The sequence below is a fragment of the Rousettus aegyptiacus genome, unplaced genomic scaffold, assembly GCF_014176215.1.
Source record: "Rousettus aegyptiacus isolate mRouAeg1 unplaced genomic scaffold, mRouAeg1.p scaffold_m13_p_7, whole genome shotgun sequence".
In the NCBI taxonomy this organism is placed as follows: Eukaryota; Metazoa; Chordata; class Mammalia; order Chiroptera; family Pteropodidae; genus Rousettus; species Rousettus aegyptiacus.
This window is the reverse complement of record NW_023416310.1, coordinates 47,889,796-47,916,144: the sequence shown is the minus strand read 5'-3', so window position 1 is coordinate 47,916,144 and position 26,349 is coordinate 47,889,796. Positions and strand designations below refer to the sequence as shown.

Below are 26,349 nucleotides of genomic sequence, written 5' to 3'. Positions count from 1 at the left end.
GGAATTTAGTATTCTATTCTGCCTTCGGACCTACTGTAGGACACGCTGTCCTTTGCTCTTTCACTTGTAGCAGAATTCAGAGTTTTTCTAACAGGTACAAATCCCTATGTCTGACACTGTGTGGAAATATTAGACTTGAGCTCCACTCTTATTTCTCTGTTATTTTTTTGTATTCTCTAAAATGTAAATACATACTGTCATCCTCTAGCATGATACGTGGCACCTGATAGGAATCAGTAAGAATTTCATTGTTAGTGGGAGTGTAGATTGATACAATATTTTTGGAGGGTAATTAGGCAGTATCTTTCAAAAATTTGTTTGCACATCCTTCATCCCAGCTATTCTACTTCTAGGAATTTAGATATGTTTAAGGATGTTTACATTGCATCATGTTTGTAACGAAGATCAAAAAAACTGAAAATGGTACTTATTACCAGTGGAATACTATTCAGCCATTAAAAATAATAGAATGGATGTACACATAAATCAGGAAAGTCTGTATCCAAGATATATTGTAGCATATATATAATATACTGCTTTTGTGAAAAATAGAGAATATATGTATATGTACAAATTTTTATATACAATATAGAATAAGTGTGAATATAAGCCCTTGGACAGATCTAGAATAACCACACAAGAAACTGCGAGAATAGGTGTTAACTTTTCATTCTATGTCCTGGAGTATTTGAATTCTGAAGGGTACGTATGTGAACTCATCGACCTGTGCTTCCTGCTGCGGGCTAAGGAAGGCACTGTAGCCACTAGAGTCCTATCTACTAATTAAGCTTCTCAGCCAGCGGTTCCGATGACGTCATCATAAAGAGCGGTGGCGCATGTGCAGTAGCAAAGGAGCCTGGGAACTGCGTGGGTTGCTTCCTAGGTGCTTCCTGTTCACTGTCTTGTTTTGACACCGAGGGAGTTGTACTGGCGTCTTTGGCGCTCTTGGCATTTGGTGGGCGCCGTCTTGGGGCCCACATGAGCCAATGGCATCGTGCCCGCGGCGGCTGGGGCCAGGGTCGCGTCTTTTCTGGACATTCTTCAGCCAAGACGAAGGGCGGAAACCGCATCCCGGAAAGGTAACATGCCTCGGCCCCTGGACATAGCCCTTCGAGCTCGTAGCTCTTGGGCCCGGGCTTCATCTCTTGTGGTCTGCCTGCCACTGCCGCGCGCTTGGCCGGTCCGTCCCTTGCTAGGAGGTATTGACCCATTCGCCGCTCCGCCCACAGTAGCTGAAACGGACCGTCTGTGATGTTTGGATTTCTCTTATCTTTTTAAAAGAGAGGCTCTGGTCATTGCCTCTCTGGTAAAATGCAGAGGGACTGCTTTTAAGGTGAGACCGTCAGTGTTGGGGATACCCTTGAATTGCCAAAATGGAGTCCCCCGAATTCTTGAAGCTGTTTTTTTGGCACTGAAAATGTGAGTAATAACTAAGTTTGAGTGAAAAAAAAAACTCACCTATACCGCTGAACTTTTCAGCGAAAGAGTTGGTTTGTATTGTTTCCAGGAATCACGAGGGGCGTACTGTTGCTTCCTAACAGGTCTTATTTGAGATTCCTATTTTTATAGGTTCAAATGATTAACTTTGAGATTGCTCATATGTTCAGTGAACTCTTCTTTATTCCTTGAGACCTTTGTTTTCTCCATCTCATACCTCATAAAGTCCCCTTCATTTACTCTCCTGAAAATCTTTTGAATCTTTCACCTCCTTTCTATCAGCAACTTAATAAGACATTGCCTGATTTATTGCAGTTAGGTCCTAAGTAGTGTACCTATATCTGCTCGTTTCCTTCCAATCCATCCTTCACCCAAGAAATCTTTGTAATAGGCAAATTGGAACGTTGCTCATAAATGTCACTAAAAACATTGTTTCAAGGATAAAAACAAACTCTTTACCATGACCTTTAAGACTGTATGGTCTAGAATCCTTTCTGCTTCTCCAGCCCCAACTCGTGCCAGTTTGCCCTAACTTTCTATGCTTCTGATATACTGAATTAACCTTAGTTAGTTCTAACTTATCTGACAGAAGTCAGCTCAAATATTACTTTTCACTGCGACTCTTAGAATTAGGTGAGCTTACAATCCCTTTTCTATCTGGCTTTCTTTTAAAACATCAATTTGAATTTCCCTACTGATTGAATTTGATAGAATCAGTTGTATGAGTACTAAAACTTAAGTGAGGGAATTGAATGTAAACTATTTCAGTCAATGTGTGAGTATTAATGATGCCTTCATATTCAGGACCAAGCTTGGTTTTATTAGAGATACAGAAGTTCTGCCATCTCTGGTTTTAGATATGCCTTATTTGTTGAGACCTTTGCCCTGTTTTGTTGCCCTGTGTCTGTTTTTAAGATGGGGAAACAGAAACAAAGGTGGGGTTGAATTAATGGAGCAGCAAAATGAAGAGAAAAAAAGGGACTTACTGTGTGGGCTGTGATTTCCCTTTTCAAGGAGTCTTCAGTCTGTGCAGGAAGACAGGCCAACATAAAATTTGGCTAACAAAAAATGTATTAATAGGTGGAAAGACTATCTCCCAGTTGGACAGCGGATGCCTGGGACTCGTTTTATTGCTTTCAAAGTTCCTTTGAAAAAGGTAAGCAAAAGTTAATTCAGTATTCTTTCAGAAATCTGAATTAACCATGTAAAACACTGGTTCTCATTCCCGTCACACTCCATTTTCTTTCTTTATAGCAAATACTTTGTAATACACCCTTTACTATCCTGAAATGAAATTTGTAGATAAATACGACCTACTTCCATACTTAGTTTTAAAGAAAAAAATCAGCATAAGTATAATATAAAGACTAAATAAAAGAATTTATAATAAAATAGTATATATTTTATGTTTCAGTATGTAAATGTTTAGGGATGACTATACCGGAAATAAAGAAATAGTTACTTGCATTATGAATGCAAAAACTGCAAATAAAGACTGATCTAAATGGATTATATTGCCTTAGTGGTAGGAGTTTCCATGGCAGTGAACAGCTCTGAGTAGACTGCCAAATAAAACAAAGTACAGTCTTCATTTATTTAGTAAGATGATTTGCTGTCCTGGAAAATCCAATGTACATTAAAACTGTGCAAAAACCCTTTGTTTCAGTTGTGAAATGGAATTAGTTTCTAAGGCTTAGATAATTATGAACAGTTTTTTCACCTATATGAGTGTTGGGTAGGACATTCAAGAGTCATTCATGTATGAGACACATTTGTAGGACTGTTCTGAATTTGGCTAGATGTCTAGCATCTATGACCCCACCCACTAAGTGTGAGTAAGACCCCTTTGCTTGTATTGTCACAACCAAAAACAAACAAAAAAACAACAACAAAAAAACTCCTGAATCAGCAAGGTCAGAATTTCAGCATAAAAACTCTGAAAATTGTGTTTTTGTTTAAAACTAAGAAAGGAATAGGTGGGGAAAGCATTTGATCAATATAAATAAGATGAGAAGAGATTCTGTGTCTCTAACTGCCCAGCATAGCATGGATTGGCATCAGGAAAAGGACACTTTGAATATATTGAGCATTTATTTAATTTATGACTTAGGTCAGGGTTCCTTTTTCACCTATATGTCAATTCTGCATCTTAAAAATTAGTCATTTCATAAAGATATGCATATGGTTCTCATTCACATCCACCAACACCAAGCATAATGTTTGACATATAATAAGTATTTAACAAGTCTTGGTTGAATGAATGAATGGATTCCTTACCCACATTTGCAGTTGCTGTGACATTTCTCCTTTATTCCTCCTCTTCAAGTCCCTACTCTATGGCCTCTAAAAGTGGATTCTTGAGATTTTACAAGAGTCCCTGCTTAGCTCGTGCCTGAAAGTACATCAGCAAGAGAGAAAAGAGACTCTTCAGTTTCCTTTCTTCCACACGGCCGCAAATCTTTACTGTATGACGTCATAGAAAGCCTCTTCTAGCTCTGTATATGCAAGTGATTTTATTCAGCGTTGGGATTGTTCAAGGCACCATAATGGGAATGACAGAGCTGTGTAACCTCTCCCAGTGCAGACCCTATTCATGCAGTAGACTTACAGAGATGAATTACTCATGGCAGTGAAGTGTGGCATTGGTTTCCTGTGTGTTCATGGAAGTCACTCAAGTAAAAGCATTCTCAATACTTAACAGTCACTACTCCAGCATACTGGAATATAAAATAGAATATGTTAAATGTCAAATAAATGCTACGGCAAGAAATACCTAGGAATTCTCAAGAGTGGGAAATAATAGCAGGGTTAATCAAGGAAGGCTTCCTAAAGGTTGTGACTTATTTAGTTATCTAAAGTTAGTTATTGTTTAGATAGCTAGGGGTGATAATTGACCCATCAGCTCCAAGTCTTAAAGAAACTGACTAGAAAGATTGTATGCCTTGTAATTAATTTACTCTTCAAAACTTACAATATTATGCAAAAGACTCAACATCATAAATCTGTTAAATCTTTCTAAGTTATAAATTTAACAGCGTCTGAAATAGGCTGATTCTAAAACTCACATAGAAAAATAAATAGCCAGGAAAATTCTGAAAAAGAATAATGGTGGAAGTGGGTCATCTAGCCCTACCAGGTATGATGCCATATTAAAAGTTGTTGGAGCACAGGATTTTTAGGGCAGCGAAAGTGTTGCTATAAGGGTAAATACATGTCATACATAAATTGGTCAAAAGTTTTGGAATTAGAACATTAAGAGTGACTCATAATGTAAAGTATGGACTTTAATTGATAATGATGTGCCAGTGTTGGTTCGTTGATTCTAACAAATGTACCACACTGATATGGAATGTTGATGCTTGGATAGGCTGTGTGGGGTGAAGGAGAGAGGGTATAAGTGGAAACTTCCTGTACTTCCTGCTCAGTTTTGCTATGAACCTAAATGTGCTCTAAAAACTAGTCTGTTTTTTTTTTTTTAAAAAAAACTTGATGGCACTTGAAAATCAATGAGATCAATGGAGCAGAATATGTAAATAAATCAAATACATCAAGAATATTTAACAGTAAGGCCCATTCTTCATATGTATAGACATTCAAGATGTATTTATAAGTGCCTATATATAGGCACCCCACTTGGAGCTGGAGATACAGTGGTGGACAAAATTGAGGTCCCTGCCTTCTTGGAGTTTATAGTCTGGTTAGGGGATCAACATGAAACAAACACAAATAAACATAGATGTGAGCTTATTTTCTTCCCTCCACTCTGGAAGAAAGGATTGTAATATAACTTGTAAATTTCAGAAAAAAGTGAAAACATTCCTTTGAATCTCATTGTATGTTAGCATCACAGGGCTTGAATAAATGGATAATAAAAGATTTTAAGCACAATTTTGCTATTTGTTATTATTTCTTCTCTCTGACAGAGTTTTGAAGAGAATCTTACTCCAGAAGAACGTTTTTCTCCCTTGGATCTTTTTAACAAAATTCAAGGACAGAATGAAGAACTTGGACTGATTATTGACTTAACATACACTCACCGCTATTATAAACCAGAGGTAAATAGAAACCTTAATTGAAAAGGACCTTCTTTTGGATACTATAATAATTCATAGTAATCAGTAATTATCACCTTATGCTAAGGTGAATCCAGGTCTTTAGTGGGTAATACTTCAAAAAGGGAACCAAGTGGTTTCTTTTGTTACACAGTTCTTTCTCTCTCTCTTTCTTTCTTTCAAATTTCTTTAAATTAGTTTCAGGTATACAGTACATTGGTTAGACATCTATATAATTCATAAAACAATCCCTGCAGTTGCTCCCTTCCTCCCCTGGCCCTCCATCTAGCCATCATATTAATGCTAACTACATTCCTTATGCTGTGTTCCCCATCCCCATGACCATCTATTAACTACTAATTTGTACTTTTTTAAACCTTCACCCCATTCTCCCAGCCCTCCAACCCCCCTCCCCTTTGTCTGTCACCAAATTGCCCACTATGTTTGTGAGTCTATTTTTGATTAGTTTGTTCTTTTTGTTCCTTAGATTCTGCATATAAGTGAAATCATATGGTATTTATCTTTCTCTGACTTATTTCACTCAGCATAATAACCTGTAGGTCCCTCCATGTCATTGCAAATGGTAGGATTTCAATTTTTTTTAATGGCTGAGTAATATTCCATTGTATATATGAACCATAATTTCCTTATCCAATCATCTGTTGATGGGTATTTAGGTTGCTTCCATATCTTGGCTATTGTAAATTGTGCTGCCATGAATATTGGAGTGCATAGATTTTTACGAATCATTGTTTTGGTTTTCTTTGGATAACCAGAAGTGCAATTGCTGGGTCAAAAGGTATATCCATTTTTAATTTTTTGAGAAACCTCCATACTGTTTTTCATAGCAGCTGTACCAATTTGCAATCCCACCAACACTGTATGAGGGTTCCCTTTTCTCCGCATCCTCACCAACACTTGTTTTTTGATTTATTGGTGATAGCCATTCTGATAGGTGTGAGGTGATATCTCATTGTGGTTTTAATTTGCATTTTTCTGATGGTTAGTGACCTTGAGCATCTTTTCATGTATCTATTAGCTTTCTGTGTTTCCTCTTTGGAGAAGTATCTGTTCAGATCTTCTGCCCATTTTCTAATTGGATTGGTTTTTTTTTGTTGTTGAGTTGTACAAGTTCTTTATATATTTTGGTTATTAACCCCTTATCAGATGTATCATTAGCAAATATCTTTTCCCATTCAGTCACTTGTCTTTTTGTTTTGTTGATGATTTCCTTTGCTGTACAAAAACTTTTTAGTTTGTTATAGTCCTATTTGTTTATTTTTTCTTTTGCTTCCCTTGCCTGAGAAGATATATCTGAAAAGAAATTCCTGTTAGTAATATTAGAGAGTTTACTGCCTATGTTTTCTTCTACAGGTTTTATAGTTTCAGGTCTTACATTTAAGTCTTTAATACATTTTGAGTCTATTCTTGTATACGGTGTAAGAAGATGGTCCAGCTTTTTTTTTTTTTTTTTTTTGCATGCATCTGTCCAGTTTTCCCAATATCATTTATTAAAGAGACTGTCTTTACCCCATTGTATATTCTTATCTCCTTTGTCATATGTTAAGTGAGCATAGAGGCGTGGATTTATTTCCGGACTCTCTATTTTATTCCATTGATTAATGCCTCTGTTTTTATGCCAGTATCTTGCCGTTTTGATTACTGTAACCTTGTAGTACAGTTTGCTATCAGGTAGTGTGATACCTCCAACTTTGTTCTTTTTTCTCAAGATTATCATGGCTATTTGAGTTTTTTATGGCTCCGTATAAATTTTAGGATTCTTTGTTCTAGCTCTCTGAAAAATGCCATTGATACTTTGATAGGGATTGCATTGAATCTATAGATTGCTTTGGGTGGTATGGCCATTTTAACCATGATGATTCTTCCTACCTATGAACACAATATATGCTTCCATTCATTTGTGTCTTCTTCACTTTCTTTTTTCAGTGACTCATAATTTTCTGAAAATAGATCTTTTACCTTCTTGGTTAATTGGATTCCCAGGTGTGTTATAGTTTTCAATGCAATTGTAAATGGGATTGTTGTCTTAATTTCTCTTTCTGAAGGTTGATCATTGGTGTATAAAAATGCCACTGACTTCTGAATGTTTATTTTGTAACCTGCTCCTTTACTGAATTTACTGATCAGTTCTAGCAGTTTTTTGGTGGAATCTTTAGGGTTCTCTATATATAGTTTCATGTCATTGGCAAATAATGAGAGTTTTACTTCTTCCTTTCCAATTCAGATGCCTTTTATTTCTCTTTTTTGTCTTACTGCTGTGGCTAAAACTTCCAATACAATGTTGAAGAGGAGTGGTAAAAGTGGGCATCCTTGTCTTGTTCCTGATCTTAAAGAAAATGCTTTTAGCCTTTTCCTGTTGAATATGATGTTAGCTGTAGGTTTGTCATATGTGGCCTTTATTATGTTGAAGTATGTTCCCTCTATTCCCACTTTGCTGAGAGTTTTTATCATAAATGGATGCTGGATTTTCTTGAACACTTTTTCTGCATCTGTTGATATGATAATACGGTTTTTATCTTTCCACTTGTTAATGTGGTATATCACATTAATTGATATGCAGATATTGTACCAAGCTTGCATCCCAGGAATAAATCCAACTTGATCATGGTGTATGATATTTTTAATGTATTGCCGAATTTGGTTTGCTAATATTTTATTTAGGATTTTTGCATCAATGTTCATAAAAGATACCAGCCTATAGTTTTTTTTGTAATGTCTTTGGTTTTGGAATCAAGGTAATGGTGGCCTCATAAAAGGAGTTAAGGAGCCTTCCCTCTTCTTGAATTTTTTGGAATAGTTTGAGAAGAATAAGTTGTTAATTCTTTGAATGTTTGGTGAAATTTGCCTTTGAAACCATCTGGTCCAGGACTTTTTTGAGGGGGTAGGTTTTTGATTACTGATTCTATTTCATTGGTGGTAATCAGTCGGTTCAGATTTTCTGTTTCTTCTTGACTCAGTCTTGGGAGATGATTGTATGTTTCTATGAATGTGTCCATTTCTTCCAGATTGTCCAATTTGTTGTTGGTGTGTAATTGCTCGTAGTATTTTCTTATAATTCATTTTATTTCTGTGGAGTCTGTGGTTATTTCTCCTCTTTTATTTCTGATTTTATTTATTTGAGTCCTCTTTTTTGATGAGTCTGACTAAGGGTCTGTCAGTTTTGTTTATCCTTTCAAAGAACCAACTCTTGATTGCATTGATCTTTTGTATGATTTTTCTAGACTATATTTCATTTATTTCTGCTCTGATCTTCATTATTTCCTTCCTCCTATTCACTTTGGGCTTTGTTTGCTGCTCTTTTTCTAATTCTTTTAATTGTAGGGTTAGAGTGATTATTTGAGCTTTTTCTTGTTTCATGAGATAGGCCTGTATTGCTATGAATTTCCCTCTTAGGACTGCTTTCATTGTGTCCCATAATTTTGAGTCATCATGTTTTCATTTTCATTTGTCTCTAGGTATCTTTCGATTTCTTCTTGATCTCATTAATAACCCAAATGTTGTTTTATAACATGCTATTTAGTATCCATGTTTTTATGTATCTTCCAGTTTTTTTCTTGTAGTTGATATCTAGTTTCATACCATTATGATCAGAGAAGATGGTTGATATGATTTCAGTCTTCTTAAATTTATCGAGACTTGATTTGTGTCCTAACATGTGGTCTGTCCTTGAAAATATTCCATGTGCATGTGAGAAAAATGTGTATTTTGCTGCTTTGGGGTAAAATGCTCTGAAAATGTCTATTAAATCCATCTGTTCTAGTGTGTCTTTTAAGCCCATTGTTTCCTTGTTGATTCTTTGTCTGGAAGATCTGTCCATTGGTATCAGTGTGGTATTAAAGTCTCCTACTATAAGTGTATTCCTACTGATCTCTCCTTTTATGTCAGTCAATAATTGCTTTATGTATGTAGGTGCTCCTATGTTGAGTGCACATATGTTTACTATGGTTATGTTCTCTTGATTTATTGATCCCTATATCATTATGTAGTGCCCATTTTTGTCTTTTATTATAGCCTTTGCTTTAAAGTATTTTATTAGATATAAGCATTACTACCCCGGCTTTTTTTCATTTCCATTTGTGTGAAATATCTTTTTCCATCCCTTTACTTTCAGTCTGTGAGTGTTGTTTGATCTGAAGTGGGTCTCTTGTAGACAGCATATGCATAAGTCTTGTTTTCTTATTTCTTCGATCACCCTATGTCTTTTGATTGGAGCATTTAATCCATTTTTATTTTCTTTTTTTACCCTTTTTCTTTTTACAGAAGACCCTTTGATATTTCTTGTAATGCTGGCTTGTTAGTGATGAATTCCTTAAGCTCTTTCCTGTCTGCGAAGCTCTTTATCTCACCTTCCATTTTAATTGAAAGACTTGCTGGGTAGAGTATCCGTGGTTGTAGATTCTTGTTTTTCATAGCTTTGAGTATCTCTTGCTATTCCCTTCTGTCCTGCAAAGTTTCCATTGAAAAGCCAGCAGACATTCTTATGGGGGACCCTTGTAAGTAACTAGCTTCCTTTCTCTTGCTGCTTTTAAGATTCTTTCTTTGTCTTTGACCTTTAGCATCTTAATTATAATGTGTCTTGGTGTAGATCTGTTGAATTCCTCTTGTTTGGGACTCTGTGCTTCATGAACTTGTGTGTCTAATTCTTTTGCCAGGTTAGGGAAGTTTTCTGTCATTATTTCTTCAAATAGATTCTCAATCCCTTGCTCTCTCTCTTCTTCTTCAGATACTCCTATGATCCGGATATTTTTATGCTTCATGTTGTCCCAGATGTCTCTTAAACTATCCTCATTTTTTTAAATTTGGTTTTCTTTTTGTTGTTCTGATTGGGTGTATTCTAATACCTCGTCTTCCAATTCGCTGATTTAATCTTCTGCTTCGTCCAATCTACTATTGAATCCTTCTAGTGTTGAATCCTTCTAGTGTATTCTTCATTTTAGTTATTGTATTCCTCATTTCTGTCTAATTTTTTATGGTTTCTATGGCTTTTATCAGTATCTACTATCTCCTACCCCAAGAATACCACTTCTCAGTAGTGCCTGGTATTTGCTCTGTCTCACAATTCAAATCCAAGTTCTTCTGGCTCTATTCTGCTTTAATCATAGTAGCTTTATGGCCCTTGAAATGTAAAATATGTATACAATATTTAGTTATATATACATTCATTTACACAAATTTTGCTTTCAGTTTTGTATACCTATTGGCTATCCATTCTGTAGTTTTAATGAAAATCAAATGATTCCTGGTTGAAGCAGCTTTGGAAAAAATGGCTTTCTTATCAGAATTACTGACAAACTGAGATTATTATAATCTCTTAGTTTGTACTCTGGGTCTTCTAATTAATTTTTAATTCTTTCTACAAATGAAATAACACATATATTCATGGTTTTGCCTTATAGGACTTACCAGAAACTATTCCTTACTTAAAAATTTATACAGTTGGGCATCAGGTACCTGATGATGACACTATTTTTAAATTCAAATGTGCCGTTAATGGGTTTTTGAAAGAAAATAAAGATAATGGTAAGTTGTTTTTTTTTCCCCCACATGAACTTTGGTTTGCATTTTGAATGGGGTTGGGGATTTTTAATATTTTTAATAGTTCTGACATTCAACCTTTTGTGTCTGATCATGTGGACATATCAGGTGGTGCTAATAGAGTAAGGTGTTTTTCCTTTTTATGGTTGCAAATAAACATTTCAGTTTGGAAACTGAATTTAGTGCAAAATATGAACTGAACTAGCTCATCTCTTTTTTAAAAAATTCGAATGGAAGATACGTCATAAAATAAAAATGTTCTCTTATTTGTTGGTTAAGAGGTGAGAGTTGGGTGGAAGAAAAGATCAGAATCTCAGCATCTTAGAGTATATAGAAGAAATTTAAAAAGACAAGGTTTGGAGTGAGATAGACAGCTAGAAGCAGAACAAAATGGAATGGACCAGTGGGATTGCATCCTCATCACACATATTTAGGATGTTTCTGCTGTTTTCCCACATTGGGAAAACAAGTAAGGAAGGACACTACCACCTCTTATTCTTAGACTTCAGACAGGAAGAACTCAAGGGGTGGCGTTTTCTTGTTCTGCTTTGAGATCTACCTTACTCTGTTGAAAATAGATCTTAAAAGCTTATGAATTTTAAGGATTCAGTTGCCTCTTGCAACTATCTATCAGGAGGAATGTAATATTTGCTGTATTTTAAGACAGGTATCTTTTTTCTTTGGAAAGCCACTCATCCACAGGACAAAGTGTTTGTTTTGGCCTCTTTCTGAATTTAGCTTAAGGAATATACTCAAGTAATTCTGACACGTTGTAATATGCTATTTTATATATATATACACACACACACGCGCACACATATACACATAAACGTATATATGTGTATGTATGTGAGTGTGTGTGTGTGTATGAATATATTTGAACAGAGAGTAGATAGAGATGGGAAAATAGGGGATGGGAGGTGAGAGAGAGATGAGACCAGTGGGTTTAAAGATAAATTTTCAAACTGTAACGTGGTCGCTTAATGTAGGTACCAGCTATTACCTATTTTAGGCCTGGTCACAGACCTCCCTTGTACTTTAAAACTTGAGAGGCTGGACTTTGCCTTTGATAAGCACAGCATCTACAGGGGAGGTAAATTATCATTTGTATAAACCATAGTCACAAAAACATTACCTCTTAAGATGTTAGAGTCCAACTGTTGGCCTGCTCACCGTTTGCAGGGTCCTTTTTATACAGTGGGAAACCATTTTATACAGTGTTCCATCTGTATGAGATCGTATGAGAACGTGTTTGTAATTTTGGTTGTTCACCTGTTAGCTGAGTGTAGTCTGTTGCATAGGCTGGCCTCCATGTTGGTCCTCTGCTTGTGTTATGTTGACTTTACTGTGTCTTGCAGTGCTCCTTGCCATAGTGGTCCTGGGATCTGGCTTATGATCCATTTGGCTACTTCTGCTATATGCCCCTCCTACAGATACCAAACTCACTGATGAAGGGAGAGCCCTTCACAGTTCACTCCCTAGAACTGGTAGGGACTCAGAAAATAAATTGATTCAGTAACCACATGAGAGCCTTTTAGTTTTATGATTAGGGTACAGGGATTCAGAGGTGAATAGCAATCTTTATTAGAAATTCATACTTATTTAGGAAGATAAATGTGGTAATTATAAGACAGTGGGTTAATTATAATAAAAGAATAAATTAAATGCATTGGGAATATAGAAGAGAGATTGAGGAAGGCCTTACTGAGGAGGCAGTGTTCTAGCTGAGCTGAGTGAAAGAGGATTTTGCTAGAAGATTTTAAAGGACAGCTCAGGTATTTAAAGGATAGAACAGGTACAGAAGGCTCAGGACTTGAATTTGTAGCATGGAGAGGTGGCTTCTGGTGCCACCTCTGAAAGGGCATAGAATTCATATGTTCATTTTCAACAAATATTTATATAACACTTTTGAAGTTGAAGGCGCTGTTCCAGGAAGTAGGAACAGGAGAAAGTTCTTGTCTTTACATACATTACATTCTAGTGGCAGAGAGAGAGAAAAAAGTGAGTATATGGAATGTCAGATGGTGATAAGTGCTTTGGAGAATAACGAAACAGAATAAAGAAAGAGGTGAAGGGATATAGTAGGTGATCAGGGAAGACCTGACTGTTAAGATATTTTAGCAGAGCATTCATGGAAGGAAGGAACCAAGCCATTGCATGTCTGGGAAGACAGTGTGGGTAGTGTTCTAAAGCAGAGGGAAGAATAGATACAAAGTCTCTGAGACATGATTGTCCTCAGCATGTTTGAGGAATAGTGAGGAGGCCAGTGTGACTGGAGCGGGGAGAGTGAGTGAGGTCAGAGCAGTAGAAAGTGGAATCAGACAGGTAGGCAAGAGGCAGAAGGGCGGTTCGTCATGTGGGTCCCTGTAAGTCATAGTTCAGATCATTGTGCGCTTAGAGTTCAGTTGGAGAGCCAGACTGATATTCGTTTATTAAGAGTTCTGAATGCTGTGCCAAACATTTGGGCTTTAATCTATGCAAGGGAGCAGCCCAGCCAAGTATATATTTTAGAAAGACAATATCTTCCATATGGAGGATCAATCGAAAGAGAACAGATTAGATGTAGTGAGGTAGTAATCGAGGCAGAAGATGACAAATACCTTCCTATCAGACACCACCTAGTCATAGGCATAAATTTTGCAGAGATCAATTACATGTTGTTGTTTTCATTATTTCTCATAATTTTTTTAAATGATAGACTAAGAAATCCCATTGGCATAGCTGGAAAAATCTTAAGACTTGATTCTCGTCTTTGTTCTATTCACCTGCTGTGTAACCTGGGCTTACATCACCAGGTCTTGTTTTTATAGTTTACCTGAGTGCGTACTTCACAGGACACGTAGACCTGTGTGGCAGGTGAGAAGCAGCAAATGAGAGAGAGGGCATGGAAGCACCCAGGGAACTCAAGAGTACTACTGAAACTGTCCTTTCTTATTAATATTCGGTATTAAAAGTGAAGGCATTCCATTTGTTTCACTCAGAAGCAAATTTCATTCTTTTTATAGCCTGTTTTTCTTTAACTCTCTTTTTCTATAATTAAATCAATTACCAATGAGCACTCTATATTAAGACAAATGGGTTTGTGTCAGTGCATTTTTACTGTTAGTACCTGACCAGGCCTTCACCAGTTTATACTATTGTGTCTAATTGAGGGCTATGCAAAATTTTTCAGAGAAAAACACTTTTCTTCAGAGTTACTTTCGGGGTAGTTGTAGAATTATGGTAACTGTTACTCTTCAAAAAATTGTATAAGTTGTTTTTAGGGTATCTACTTCATTTAACTCTGTTTTCTTTGTTTTATAGACAAACTTATTGGTGTTCACTGTACCCATGGTTTAAACAGAACTGGCTACCTCATCTGCAGGCAAGTGGCCAACTCCAAGAGGCAGACTGTGTTTAAGTTGTTTTCTTTAAATAGTAATGTAATCAAGTTGCAAAAATGCAATCAGTGTAGAAATGTATGAAGTAGGAGACAATCTTGTCCCCCATTTAGATTACCACAGTAATAATTTAGTACCTATTTTTTCAGACTTAAAAAATGCAGATATAAGCATATATGTGTAATAGTATAATATTTAGACATTGTTTTATAATTTCATATATGGTGGACATCTTCCTATGAAAGTATTTGGAGACCTAGTTCTTTTTAAAGACATTGTTCTTTTGCTTACTGATGAATTTACAGTCAGAAGATTTTTGATATAAAACATTGAAATACTAAATATTCCTCTGTGATCACCTTTGAATATATATTTTATTGTCTCAGAAATAATTAACTTGGAATGGAACTTCTGAATCAAAGATTTTATGCCCTTACGCTTTTTGTGGATGTTGCTACAGTGTAGTGATTTATGTTTGTTCGTTCAGGAAATATTTATTGAATTTCTCTTATGTGTAAGCACTGTGCTGGATGCTAGCAAAAAGACTTGTGAGACTTCATGAACAAAGAGACTCAACCTGCTCTTTGTAGACCCTAACAGTCTAGAGAGGGAATACCTATTCAAGAATCACATAGATGCATATAGAATTACAGCTCTGACCATACCAAGAAGAAGCAGAACATGGTACTATGAGAGCATATTAATAGGATTTAACCACATCATGGAGATTAGAGAAGGTTTCCCTGGGTATGTTCAAGCTGATATCTGAAGGATGAGTAGGTATTAATAGGATAGGTACATTGAGGAGAGAATTCAGGGACAGTAAAGACCCTATAACAGGAAAGTATATGCTGTGTTGAAGTAATTGGCCAGGGAGGCTAGACCAAAGGGGAAGTAGGGCATTAAAATGGAGCTGGAAGCATGGGTAGGAGCTACATCATGGAGGCCTATTTTTAAGGTTTTGGACTTTAACTTAGGAGTAATAGAATATCATTGAGTTTTTTTTTTTTTGTTGAGGGTGAGTTTGTAGAACATAATCAAGTTTTTGCATTTTCAACCTGTCATTTTGGTACTCAGTGTGAATACAATGCAGGGGGCAAAGAGAAAACCAAATAGACAAGTTGGGAGGCTTTTGTGGAAATCAAAGCACAATGGTGGCTTGGACCAGGGCATAGTGGTCATTTTAGTGGAAAGGTATGGACATATTCTAGAGATATGTAGGTAATATCATTACTATTGGTGGTGGGTTGAAGATGAGAGTAAGGAAGAAATGGCTGACAGTGATGATGGTGACTCCTAAGTTCCTGGACCATACTTTTGGGTTAGATAATATTTTTTAGATATGATAATAGTATTTTTCCCATTTGTCTTTTGCTATTTGTTGGTTCCTGGTAAATACTCTGTCATACTAAGTAAGTTTCTTCTTTCATTTATTAATTTGTTGTATTACAATCAATTTTATTAATAGATTTTCTTGGAATAAAACCTTTTTTGTGGTCATGGTATATTCTTTAATAATTATTGGATTGGATGTGCTGATATTTTTCTAGGATTTTATATTTGTAAGTGATTTGAATCTTTTCTGAAAATTATTGATGTTTTTCTTTTTATATATAAATAACTCAAGTTATGTTGTTTTGTTAGATATTTGATTGATGTAGAAGGCATGAGGCCAGATGATGCAATTGAATGTAAGTATGAGGGTTGACAGTGTTATTCCCTTTCTATAAAAGTTGAAGGTAGAATTGTAGATGAATTTCTAAAATGTTATGGAAAAAAGAAAGGATTGTAATTCATTTATTCTGACATAAGATAATCTATAGCCAAAAGTTTAAAAAGAAGTGTATCTGGAAATAGTGAGGTATAACAGCCTGCATAATTAGTCAGTGGATTTTGGCTTTGATCTGCTTTCTCTGGAAAAGATTTGCTTTTTGTATAGTTATTTCTAACACTTTTCTACTTCTCAGTATTCAATAGGTGCCGGGGACATTGCTTAGAGAGACAAAACTACATTGAAGACCTTCAGAATGGTCCCATCAGAAAGTAGGTTGCATTTTATATGTGAGATTTGTGGTTAGGAGATCTGTTTTTACATTTAAGTTACACATATGTATTCTTCTTGTAGCTTGTGTACCTGCTCAGGGAAACCACACACAAATAGGAACAGGGAGCGGGAGAGATAGGGAGGATGGGATTGTTATTTCATGGGCCAAAATATAGACACTCAATCAGCTACTAAAATTAGAAACCAGTAACATTGTATGTAAACACATTCTCTTCCAGGGACTGGGATTCCAGTGTGTCTCGATCCAGTGGCTGTCACTACTCAACATATGTCCACACCACTAAGCACATCATTAACCGAGGACCGAGGAATAACATGCACTGGGCCCAGGGCCACACAACACCTTCTCGGCACTTCCACACCAGGACCCAAGACATGCGGTCAGTAAGGTATCTCTGCTTTCCCTTTTTCTAGAATCAAAATAGGAGTGAATAATGTTACTAATTAGTACAAAACATTATAATGGTGAGGACTTGGTGCTTTCTTGCTGATCAGTGCCAATCAGGAGGTATCTTTTGCTCCATATTTTGCATTTAGAGTCGGAAAATCAAGTATAGGTTGGGAAAGTGGGAGGCAATTAGGAATCAGACATAGAAATTTTCTTTGATTCTAAACTTAGTTTAACCCAACAACAATTTGGTGACTGCCAAAAAGGATCCTACATACTTTGTCTACATTAATAGTGGTATAGTTTTCAGAATAAAGAAGGTTGTTATTTAAAGAGGACATAGAAATTACAGGGGAAATAGTAAAATTCCAGTAAACAAATTTGCAGAGGATCCGAACAGAGAAATCGCGAAAGAGTTTTCACTTGGGAAATGGGGAAAACAGTTATAATAGCCTATTCTTAGCCTCTTAATTCAGCGATAGCTTTTGATAAAGCAGTCCAGTGTGATGGCTGTCAGGCTGGACCTGGATTTGCACCCCGGCTCTGCCATTCACCTACCACGTGATCTTGGATAAGATCTCTAATTTCTACTTTTTCGTCGATTTGTTGGAAATGTTTACAATACTTAGCTCATAGGGATCGTTGTTGACTATTACATGGAAGTACTTTAGCACATTGTATGCGAACACTTTGAAAAAGATGTTGGCACTTTTAGAAGATGTAAACTGTTTAGAAAAATGTTGCTCGTGATACCAGTGGCACTGAAAATTGGTATCCTTTTGAAACGTAATTTTAATATCCATAAAAATGCTTCTACCTGGTAATTCCACATTAAGACTGGTACTTCAAACTATGGAGAAAGGTAAATTCAGTCATTCAGCACACTTCTAAAACCTCCCTGCTATGTATCAGACACTGGACTAGGTGCTCAGGATATGATATTACATGTTCTGAGATGGTAATTCCAGCGTTATGTACAGTAGTGAAGACATAGATAGCAGCTTGCATAACTAACAACAGAAAATAGGCAGGCAAATTATTATGTCTATACTGTGACATTTTTTAAAGCCAATGAAAGCGATAGGTCACTTATAGTAAGGGAAAAGAATAGGTTATGATTCAGCAGTCAAAAAAGATGCTAGGGGAACATTACCCGTTGAATTAGATATCCATTTATTTATAAAGAGAAAGCAGCTTTATATTTTCAAAAAGATATAGCTTATTCTGTCTCATGTCAACCTGCCAGACTTGGGGAGAAAGTATCTGATTAGAGTAGTGTCGGCATTTATCTCTTTAGAGAGAGAGAGAGAAAGGCTCCTGGGAAGCTGCTGTGTACTGAGGCATTATGGTAGGTAATTTAAGTATGTTTTCTTACTTTACCTTCAAAACAACCCGTGAAGATGGAAGGTGTTAGTAACTCCATTTTATAAAAAACTAAGAAGTCCAAAGATTAAGCAGTTTATCTGCTGAGGTCACACATTTAGAAAACAGTAGAACTAGAGTGTCTATGTATAATTTTTTAAAGCTCACTATGTATTTTTAAAAACTGATAATAGTTTATTATTTTTTATTTTTAAGAAAGTGTTCACAGAATCAGAATGTTTACCAGAGAGGTCATAACCCTCCTCCTGGTCCCCCTGGAGAGAACCACTCACAGAGGAGGTACTCTTGGAATATAAAGCCAAATGCCAGCCGAGTAGTCCAGAATCAGAGGTGGTATTCTGACAGTTACCACGGACTGTCCTATCCAACCTTCTGTGGATGGACCGAATGACACAAACCTATCCTGGACATTTATCTGGAGACAGAACAGGACTGAAGACGGCGGGGGTGAATTTTTATAAGATCCAATGATGTTTATAATCTGTTCTGTTTCTCCCTTATGTGTTCCAACTTAAGGAAAAATTACATTGATACTTAACTCTTTGCTGATAAACTCGCGTTACTTGCAACAGTGAAAGAAGTAATCTGTGGTTTCAGCCTTAATGGTTTTTAAAGGAAGATGTTATTTTATAACAAAGTAATAAAGAACATCCATTGAACATAATGTTTTTAAATTTAAATTTTTTTCAATTCTAACTTTTCTATGTATTTCCTTTTGACTAGACTTGTGACATGAATGTGTGTGTACAAAAAGTTTTAGTCATGTTCTTTTCTGTCATGTTCTATTATTGACCCGATCATTAAGGGTATCATTGTTTTTACCCCTCCCTGTTCAAGATTTCTATTAAGATCTACCTGGGATACAAGCTCTTTGAACCTAATCATTATTTGTAATTAGTTCTGGTCTTTTTGTGATTAGAGTGTTTTTGGCAGTCTGTTGTGGGACTTGACCAGCATCCTTTCACCGAATTGTCAGATATGCCATCTAACACAGGAGTGGAGAAACTGTTAGGGATTGGTTGTCACAACTGGGGGAGAGAGACTGATGGATAATCCAGAATGCTGGGTAATTTACCTGACAGGGTAATTGATGTCAACTGGGCAGAACGATTCAGATAACTGGAACTCTTTCGTAGGCTATAAAGGTTGCTTTAAAGGATACGACCTTTAAAGCCTGGGGTGTCTGGGAAGACTTGCATGGCTCCTGGGTTTTTGCTGCTCTGTTGAACGTAACTTGCTGGGATCTATCTCCACTTGCCTCTCACAGGGCAGCGATGCCTTGACCTTGACTTTTTCCAAATTGTCTCTTTTGCTGGTATACCTCTGGAACACGTAGGTGGATCACTTGGGGGAGTGTTATTTGTTTATAGCTGCAGAGGAAGTTAGAAACTGTTGCTTAAGTATGTGTCTCACCATCATGACAGCATAAGCCTTCGTATGTCTTTAATGAATATACTTGAGTAACTTGGCTTCATTTTTAAAACCTCTGATTTTGAAACTTTGTATCAGAATGTGTGATGTGGTAGTTATTTTCTCTGTTTTCTTATATATAAGCAACATGTGGAACCTGACCCTAAGGAAGTGCTGTAACTCAGCTACTCTCCTGGTCTTTGATTAGCTCAGTCAAGTTGCTACCCTTCATCTAAGGGATGGTTCATGTAGTTTTTCTCTGCCCACCACATTTAATAGAGATATGAGAGCCTTTATTGATAAAAGGGGGTTCTTGTGGAATTGTTCCCCCGAATACATCATGAAAGCTCAACTGGATAGAAATTGGAAGCAAGACAACTGGTGAGGCAAAAAAGAACAAGCAGGAGAAGGTATGGGAATCTAAGGAGTCTAATAGTTCTAAGGATTTCCTCGGCAAGCAGTTTCTAGGGAGGAATTGCCAGAAGAGCCATCATATAAGCACTGCCACCTTCCAAAATTCTTTCATTACCCTGTTGTCTCCTCTTTCCATTCCCCCTTCTGTTTCAGCTATCAATAAGTCTTATTAAATACTAGTCTCCTTTTGGTATCTCCTGTCTCATTTATTCTTCAACACACTATAGTTCTGGCTTCAGCTCGTACCATTCCGTTGAAAGTTTTCTGACTAAAAGGACCAGCCACTCCTTTTTCAAAAAGGTCTTTAGTGTTCTGTTTAAGCTTTTAAAAGTTATTTTTATTAAAAAAAAAAAACTCACATATGAGACGTTTAAAATTCAAATAGCTCTACCAAGATTACCATGAAGAAGAATAATTCCTAGCCACCAGCTACTTGATTATCACTCCCCAAAGGCATTCACTAAGTATTTGCGATTTTCTAGTATTTGCCTGTATATTTAAATATCATGCATATGTTGCCACTTATTGAATTTTCAATTTGTCATATTATCTATTGACTTCCTCTTGTGGAAGATGAGGATTTAGCTTTTTTACAGTGTCTACCCACACGTGCATTTCTGTTACCTCATCTTTTCAGTGTAATTATTTTCCCAACTTTTGGTTAAATCAATATTCTAAGTTCAAGTTATTTGCTAGGTAAGTATCATTCACCCCCACGATTATGTTTTTCTTATACCACTTCCCCGCCCCCCTTCTTGCTTCATTTATTTGCCTCTTTTCTGTGCACCTGTCACTAATTCATCCCCCAGCTCTCTAATACTACTATAACAGCTCTAACGTGGATAGGATAAACACATCAGACTTGTTTTTGTTTGAAATCTTTCCAAATGGCATTTTTTCCCAAGTACTTCATTGAAAAAAATCTTAGGTTTTAATATTGCAAGGAACCTATGCCCTGACAAATGATTATCACCACTAACTGTAACAAGTACACATTAAAACTGCAATTTTTTATCATAGTCCTCATCCCTGTTTTAAGACTTAACAAATACACAATGTCAGTGATGTACATGTTGGAGGAGCACGTATTTGTGAATTGATTCTTTTTTAAAGAACATATTATTTTTCTCTGAAGTTATCAATTATGGTTAGGTTATTCTTTTTTCCTGTTTTGCTGATGCCTATCTTTCATGTTAAAGGTGTTATTGAAATATCTGGTGACCTTTGCCCATTTTTCTGTACTTAGGATTGAGGCATTTAAGGCAGATGGATTCCAAGCCCTGGTTGTGTTGTGGATTTGGAGTGAGGGGGTTAGCTTACTTTGTGTTTACTTTCCCATGCTTTACTCACTTAGATTTAATTTTTCCCCATTGTGACCATTACCATCTCTAATAATTTTGTTGCGCTCTCTCATGTACCATTTGTCATATCTCCCATTCTCTTCTGAGTTTTTCTTCTGTAAAAATTCCTTTACTGTCATTTTGAGTAGGGAGTAGAGATATAAGCATGAGTTCAACCCAGCCAATGTAATGAGACTGTAAATAAGTCAATAAAATTGGGTTTGGGGTTTACCCTCAGTCTGGTAATCTTAATTTTTATGCATCATTTCCTGGGAGTATATGCCATTGAATACCCTAAGTCATGGTTTGGTCTTAGAGGGTCAATCACAAACACTCCTACTATAGAGAGAGACCCTATCCAGAGTCTTCTCTGAACCCCTTTCTAATCTACTTCTAAAAACTGCCCCCAAATTATGTCTTGCAGACATACTTATTCATATTATTCCCCTCTTGGAAATCTTGAGTGGCTCTTGGCTTTCAGAATCCACTTCTGATTCCTCGTCGAAGTCTTCTGTGATCTGACTCCCAGCTGACTTTTCAAAGCTTCTGTCCTGTCCCACTCCATTTATTAGTGTGCCAGCCATTTTCTGAGTGTGTTATGTTGCACACATTTCTGCCACCATGTCTTTGTCTTTCAGGTTGTTGCTTGGCCGTAATAGCTCTCCTGCGGTCTCTGTGAGCAAATCATTCTCATTTTTGAAGCCCCATCCCCTCAGTAAAACCTTTTTTCCCAACTCTACTCCCCTACTAATTTATTTTTCTGTACAGTACCTACTTTCAACATTTAGCATTGATTTAATTTGTGTATCCTGTTATATGAAACCGGTTCTAAGCATGGTCTCACATTTCTTCAACCCCCCCTTTCATGATCGTGCCATCTGCCACCTAGACCGCACTCTTCATTACCTTGCCAGCAAACCTTATTGTGCTCTCCAAGCTGACCAGAGCCCAGGTTAAACTGGGCCTGCATGGTTGTCATGACACCCCCAGCAAGCTGTCTCTCTGCTCAGTCATGCCTCCATTTTAGGTTTGGAGGAAATGCCACAGGATCTGAGTGAAATGATGATCAGAAGTGTGGAAGAGTCAGCTCCCACAGCTGACTTGATAAATGGAACACAAAACACAGGAGGAGTTTGGCAGGTACATTCCCCCTCCTGTTTCCTGTAGACCACTCTCAGGAATGGTTTTTCCTTTCAAGTCCAGAGGAAGTCCAGCCTGGTCAGTGAACACTCATGCCAACCAGTGTGTCTTTCTGGCTCAGTGAGGAAATCCATTACCTTACATTGTTTTGCATCTTTCTGTGCTTCACTTTCCTTTTTCCTCACCATCACCACTCAAATAAAACACCGGCACTTTATTCCTTGCCTTAGGCTCTGCTTTCTAGAGGACCTAGGTAAGACAGTCAAATATTTGTTAATCTGGCAGAGTCATCATTTTAGTTGATCAACCATGCACCTAACAGTGGGAAGTATCAGAGTTCTACCAATTTGACATTGCAGTCCTACAAATATTTATACCTTTTGGGAATTGAGAAAGGTCAGTTATATCCAAGGTAACAGTTTTTCAAGAAGTAGAGGTTTCATTTAGCAGGTTATTTTCATATGACATGGGAACATATTTTGAAGTCTGGGTGTCTTTCAGGATCCACTTGTTCAGATAATATTACCAAGGTTAGATCCACATTAACAGATGGTAAGAGTTATGCATATTTATGCAAGCCCTGTGTATTACAGAAGAGAACAAGGTTGATCTTATGAAAGTTCTCAGTTAACACTTCATTAAATCAGATCTTTTGAACTAATTTTATGATGCATAATGATTTCTCTTCTGCAACTTTAGGTAAAGATCATTTTAACATCTGAGGTGACTTTAAAAAACGGTAACTCATTCTTTTTTTAGTGTATAGTTCTATGAGTTTTGACAGATAATGTGCAGTTTTATAACTATAATTGAGTAGTTTCATCACTCCCGAAAATTCCCTCATGTCACTTTGTAACCTACTACTCCCAACAACCTGACTCTGGCAACCACTGATCTCTTTTCGGTCCTTGTAGTTTTGCCTTTTTTGGAATGTCATGTAAGTGGAATCATACAGTATATGACTTTTTGAATGTGACTTCTTTCATTCATTATAATTGAGAGTCATCTGTGTCACTGAGTGGATCTATAGTTAATTCCTTTTTCATTAGTCAGTATTCTGTTATATGGATCTACCACAATTTGTTTATCCTACCAGGCAAAGGATTAGGTTATTCTACTTTTTGACTTTTGAACAAAGATGCTATAAATATCGTGTACAGGTTTTTATGAGCATATGTTTTCCTTTAGAGTGGGATTACTGCTTTGGAGTGTGTTTGATTTTATAAGAAACTGCCAGAGTACAATTTTACATCCCCGCCAACAAGGTACAGGAGTTCCAGTTACTCATACTCTCACCGGCACTGTATGTCAGTTTTTTCTTTTATTCTTGTTCTAATACAGATGTAGTGTTGTCTCATTGTGATTTTTAAAACAGCCTTAGAAATATAATTAACACACATTACATTGTACAGTTTTTAAAGTGTACAATTTGATATGTTTGATGTGAAACCATTACAAGATAAAACATACCTATTAACCCAAAGTTTCCATGTGCCCCTTTGTAATTCCCCTTTTCCACTCCAGGCTCTTCAACCAAGCTACCACTGATCTGCTTTCGGTCACTATAGTTTTATATAAATGGCACCATACAGCATGTACTATTTTTACATCTTTTTTTCATTCACCATAATTATTTTAAGGTTCACCCGTTATTCTTTGTAGCAATAGTTGATTTATTGCTCAGTTGCAGTATAATCCTTTGGACACACGTTTTCATTTCTCAAGGGTAAATGCCAAGGAGTGAAATTTCTGGGTGTGGTGTATTTTAAAAATAACTTTTGATAATTAAATTATATGTAATTTGTCAAGAAACTGGCAAAAGTCTTTTCTAACGTGGTTTTATTATGTTTTCTTCAGACCAGCAATACATGAGGGTTTCAGTTGTTCCGCATGTTGGACAACACTTGATATTACCAGTCTTTTAAATTGTAGTCCTCACATGGGTGTTTGCGTAGTCATCTCATTTTGTTTTCAATTTGCATATCTCTGATGGTTAATGACATTGAGCATCTGTTCATGTTTTTGTTGACCTTTCATATATCGATTGTGGAGTGTCTGTTCAATTACATCTCCCATTCTTAATCGGGTTGTTTCTCTTGTGTTTGAGTTGTAAGAGTTTTACAGAATCTGGATACCAGTCTTTTGTCAGGATAAATAATTTTCTCCCATATATATTGCCATTGTGTTCGAGCCACAGGCTTCTCTTTGCTATCCTGAAAACAGGCTAAGGCCTTGTTATGTGTCTCAGAGCCTTTGAACTCTCTTTGTGCCTGGAGTGCTGCTTTCCCACATATACTCAGCTTGCTTCCGGACCTCCTCCAGGCACTGTTCAAATGGCCCTGTTTGGTGAGATATTTCTTAACCATTCTATTTAAAATAGTAATACTCACATTCACTTTTGGAGTTTCTCCCATTTATTTTTTCCTCCATAGCACAAATGCACACAACAGCTGTATTTGTTGTTTACCTGTCTTCCAGTGTAAAGGAAGGCAGCTGTGCTCACTCCTATGAACCAGTGCATTCCTCTGTAAAGGAAAGTATTGATGAAGATGAGCCCCAACCTATAAAGAATATGCAAAAACATTCTCTCCAGCCTATTCAGGGGATTACCTCCTCTCAGCGATGACAAACCAAATTCCAGAGCCTGGTAGATGAAGAGAGGTTGACTTCATTAATGTAGTCATCTATCTCTTAAGTACCCACGGCAAATCGCTGAGCATGGTGGGATCTACGAGATCCTCCCTAAATGAGCCCTAGGGGAGCAAAAAGGTAGCTTGAGCCCCACTAAGAGGGGAGAGGAGGTATTCTGAAAAATGCAAAGGAACAGCTTGCAGAAATGACTGACTAAGCTGGTTAAAGCCAATTCCTAACTGGCCTCTCCCTGCTTCCAGGACTCTCCAGCTAACATGTTTTGCTATAGCTGCCTCTCATACCTCAAGGACTCTCCAGAACACACCTATTGCTTCATTGCTTGCCAACCAACTAATGTCCTTGGTAGCTGTGTAGGAATAACAAACTGCAGAAAACTGCCTGTTATGTTACAACTGGGGCTCAGCCTTTGGATAGGATTCTGGTGAGCGGATGCTGGCATTAATAAGTGCTGCTTCCTGCTTATAGCCTCGGTGTCGCGTCTCTCTGAGAATCCTATAACAGTGCCGATAAGCCAATGTCGCAAGACAAACGACTTGTAAAAACAGTGGTCTGAAAATTCCTCCTCCGGGAAGCTCCCTATCCCATCCTGAGTCATGAAGCACACGTGAAACCTCAAGGGAATCACGCGCCCCTTGCACGGACACTGCAGAGCTATATAAACAGTAATAAACCTAACCAAAGCGAGCTCCTGCATGGTGGTGGTAACCCCACGCACTCCGCAGGCCAATAAATTATCCTTCCTCTAACAAGGTTGTCTGAGACTCCAATTCCCTCTGAGGGGTGTCGCTTCCTGAAACACCAATAGCCCTGAAAAAAAAAAAAAAAAAAAACAACACTTGAATGTCAACCAGCGGAGACATGTATGTGGAGCGCATGTTGACCAGGATTTTACACAGGAAGAAAGTGAAGTTTCGTCCAAGGCCCAGTAAAGGTGAGGGAGAAGGACGAGACTGGCACCCAGACTTCACTTCGCATTCTTACCGCACACTGCAACCACCAGAAGTGATGGTCTGAGGCTCAGCTCTCACTCGCGGCCGTTCAAGGGACTCAGTGCTGGCTGGGGATGTAAGGCTCAGGGAAGGCGGCCCGGAACCTTTTTGCGGCGCCCGGGAAGACCTTGCGACTCCTGGGA

At 37.2% G+C, this 26,349-nt stretch overlaps 1 protein-coding gene and 1 long non-coding RNA gene across 4 annotated transcripts; one reads left to right on the top strand and one right to left on the bottom strand.

Annotated features, from left to right (window-relative positions):
• Positions 1-860: 860 nt before the first annotated feature.
• DUSP11 (dual specificity phosphatase 11) lies at positions 861-21,656 on the top strand. The gene is made up of 9 exons (XM_016130669.2): positions 861-1,079; positions 2,518-2,593; positions 5,361-5,492; positions 10,907-11,030; positions 14,349-14,409; positions 16,070-16,116; positions 16,393-16,468; positions 16,709-16,879; positions 18,457-21,656. Exons 1-9 carry the CDS (start codon positions 979-981, stop codon positions 18,650-18,652), a joined length of 984 nt encoding a protein of 327 aa, XP_015986155.2. The 5' UTR covers positions 861-978; the 3' UTR covers positions 18,653-21,656.
• Positions 21,657-23,096: 1,440 nt separating this feature from the next.
• Positions 23,097-26,349, bottom strand: LOC118605329. Of its 3 annotated transcripts, XR_004952081.1 has the most exons (3): positions 25,894-26,349; positions 25,176-25,318; positions 23,097-25,090 (listed from the first exon to the last, which is right to left on the bottom strand). It is a non-coding gene; the product is annotated as an uncharacterized LOC118605329 (long non-coding RNA). The 3 variants fall into 3 exon arrangements; XR_004952080.1 differs by having other exon boundaries at positions 23,097-25,318; XR_004952082.1 differs by having other exon boundaries at positions 23,097-25,318; positions 26,199-26,349.

Excerpts from the sequence above, each read along its gene's own strand:
- DUSP11 (XM_016130669.2), top strand. The coding sequence starts at position 979 with ATGAGCCAATGGCATCGTGCCCGCGGCGGCTGGGGCCAGGGTCGCGTC. Across the intron at positions 1,080-2,517 it reads GGAAACCGCATCCCGGAAAG|GTGGAAAGACTATCTCCCAG; the intron begins GTAACATGCCTC and ends ATGTATTAATAG. Across the intron at positions 16,117-16,392 it reads GCCAGATGATGCAATTGAAT|TATTCAATAGGTGCCGGGGA; the intron begins GTAAGTATGAGG and ends TCTACTTCTCAG.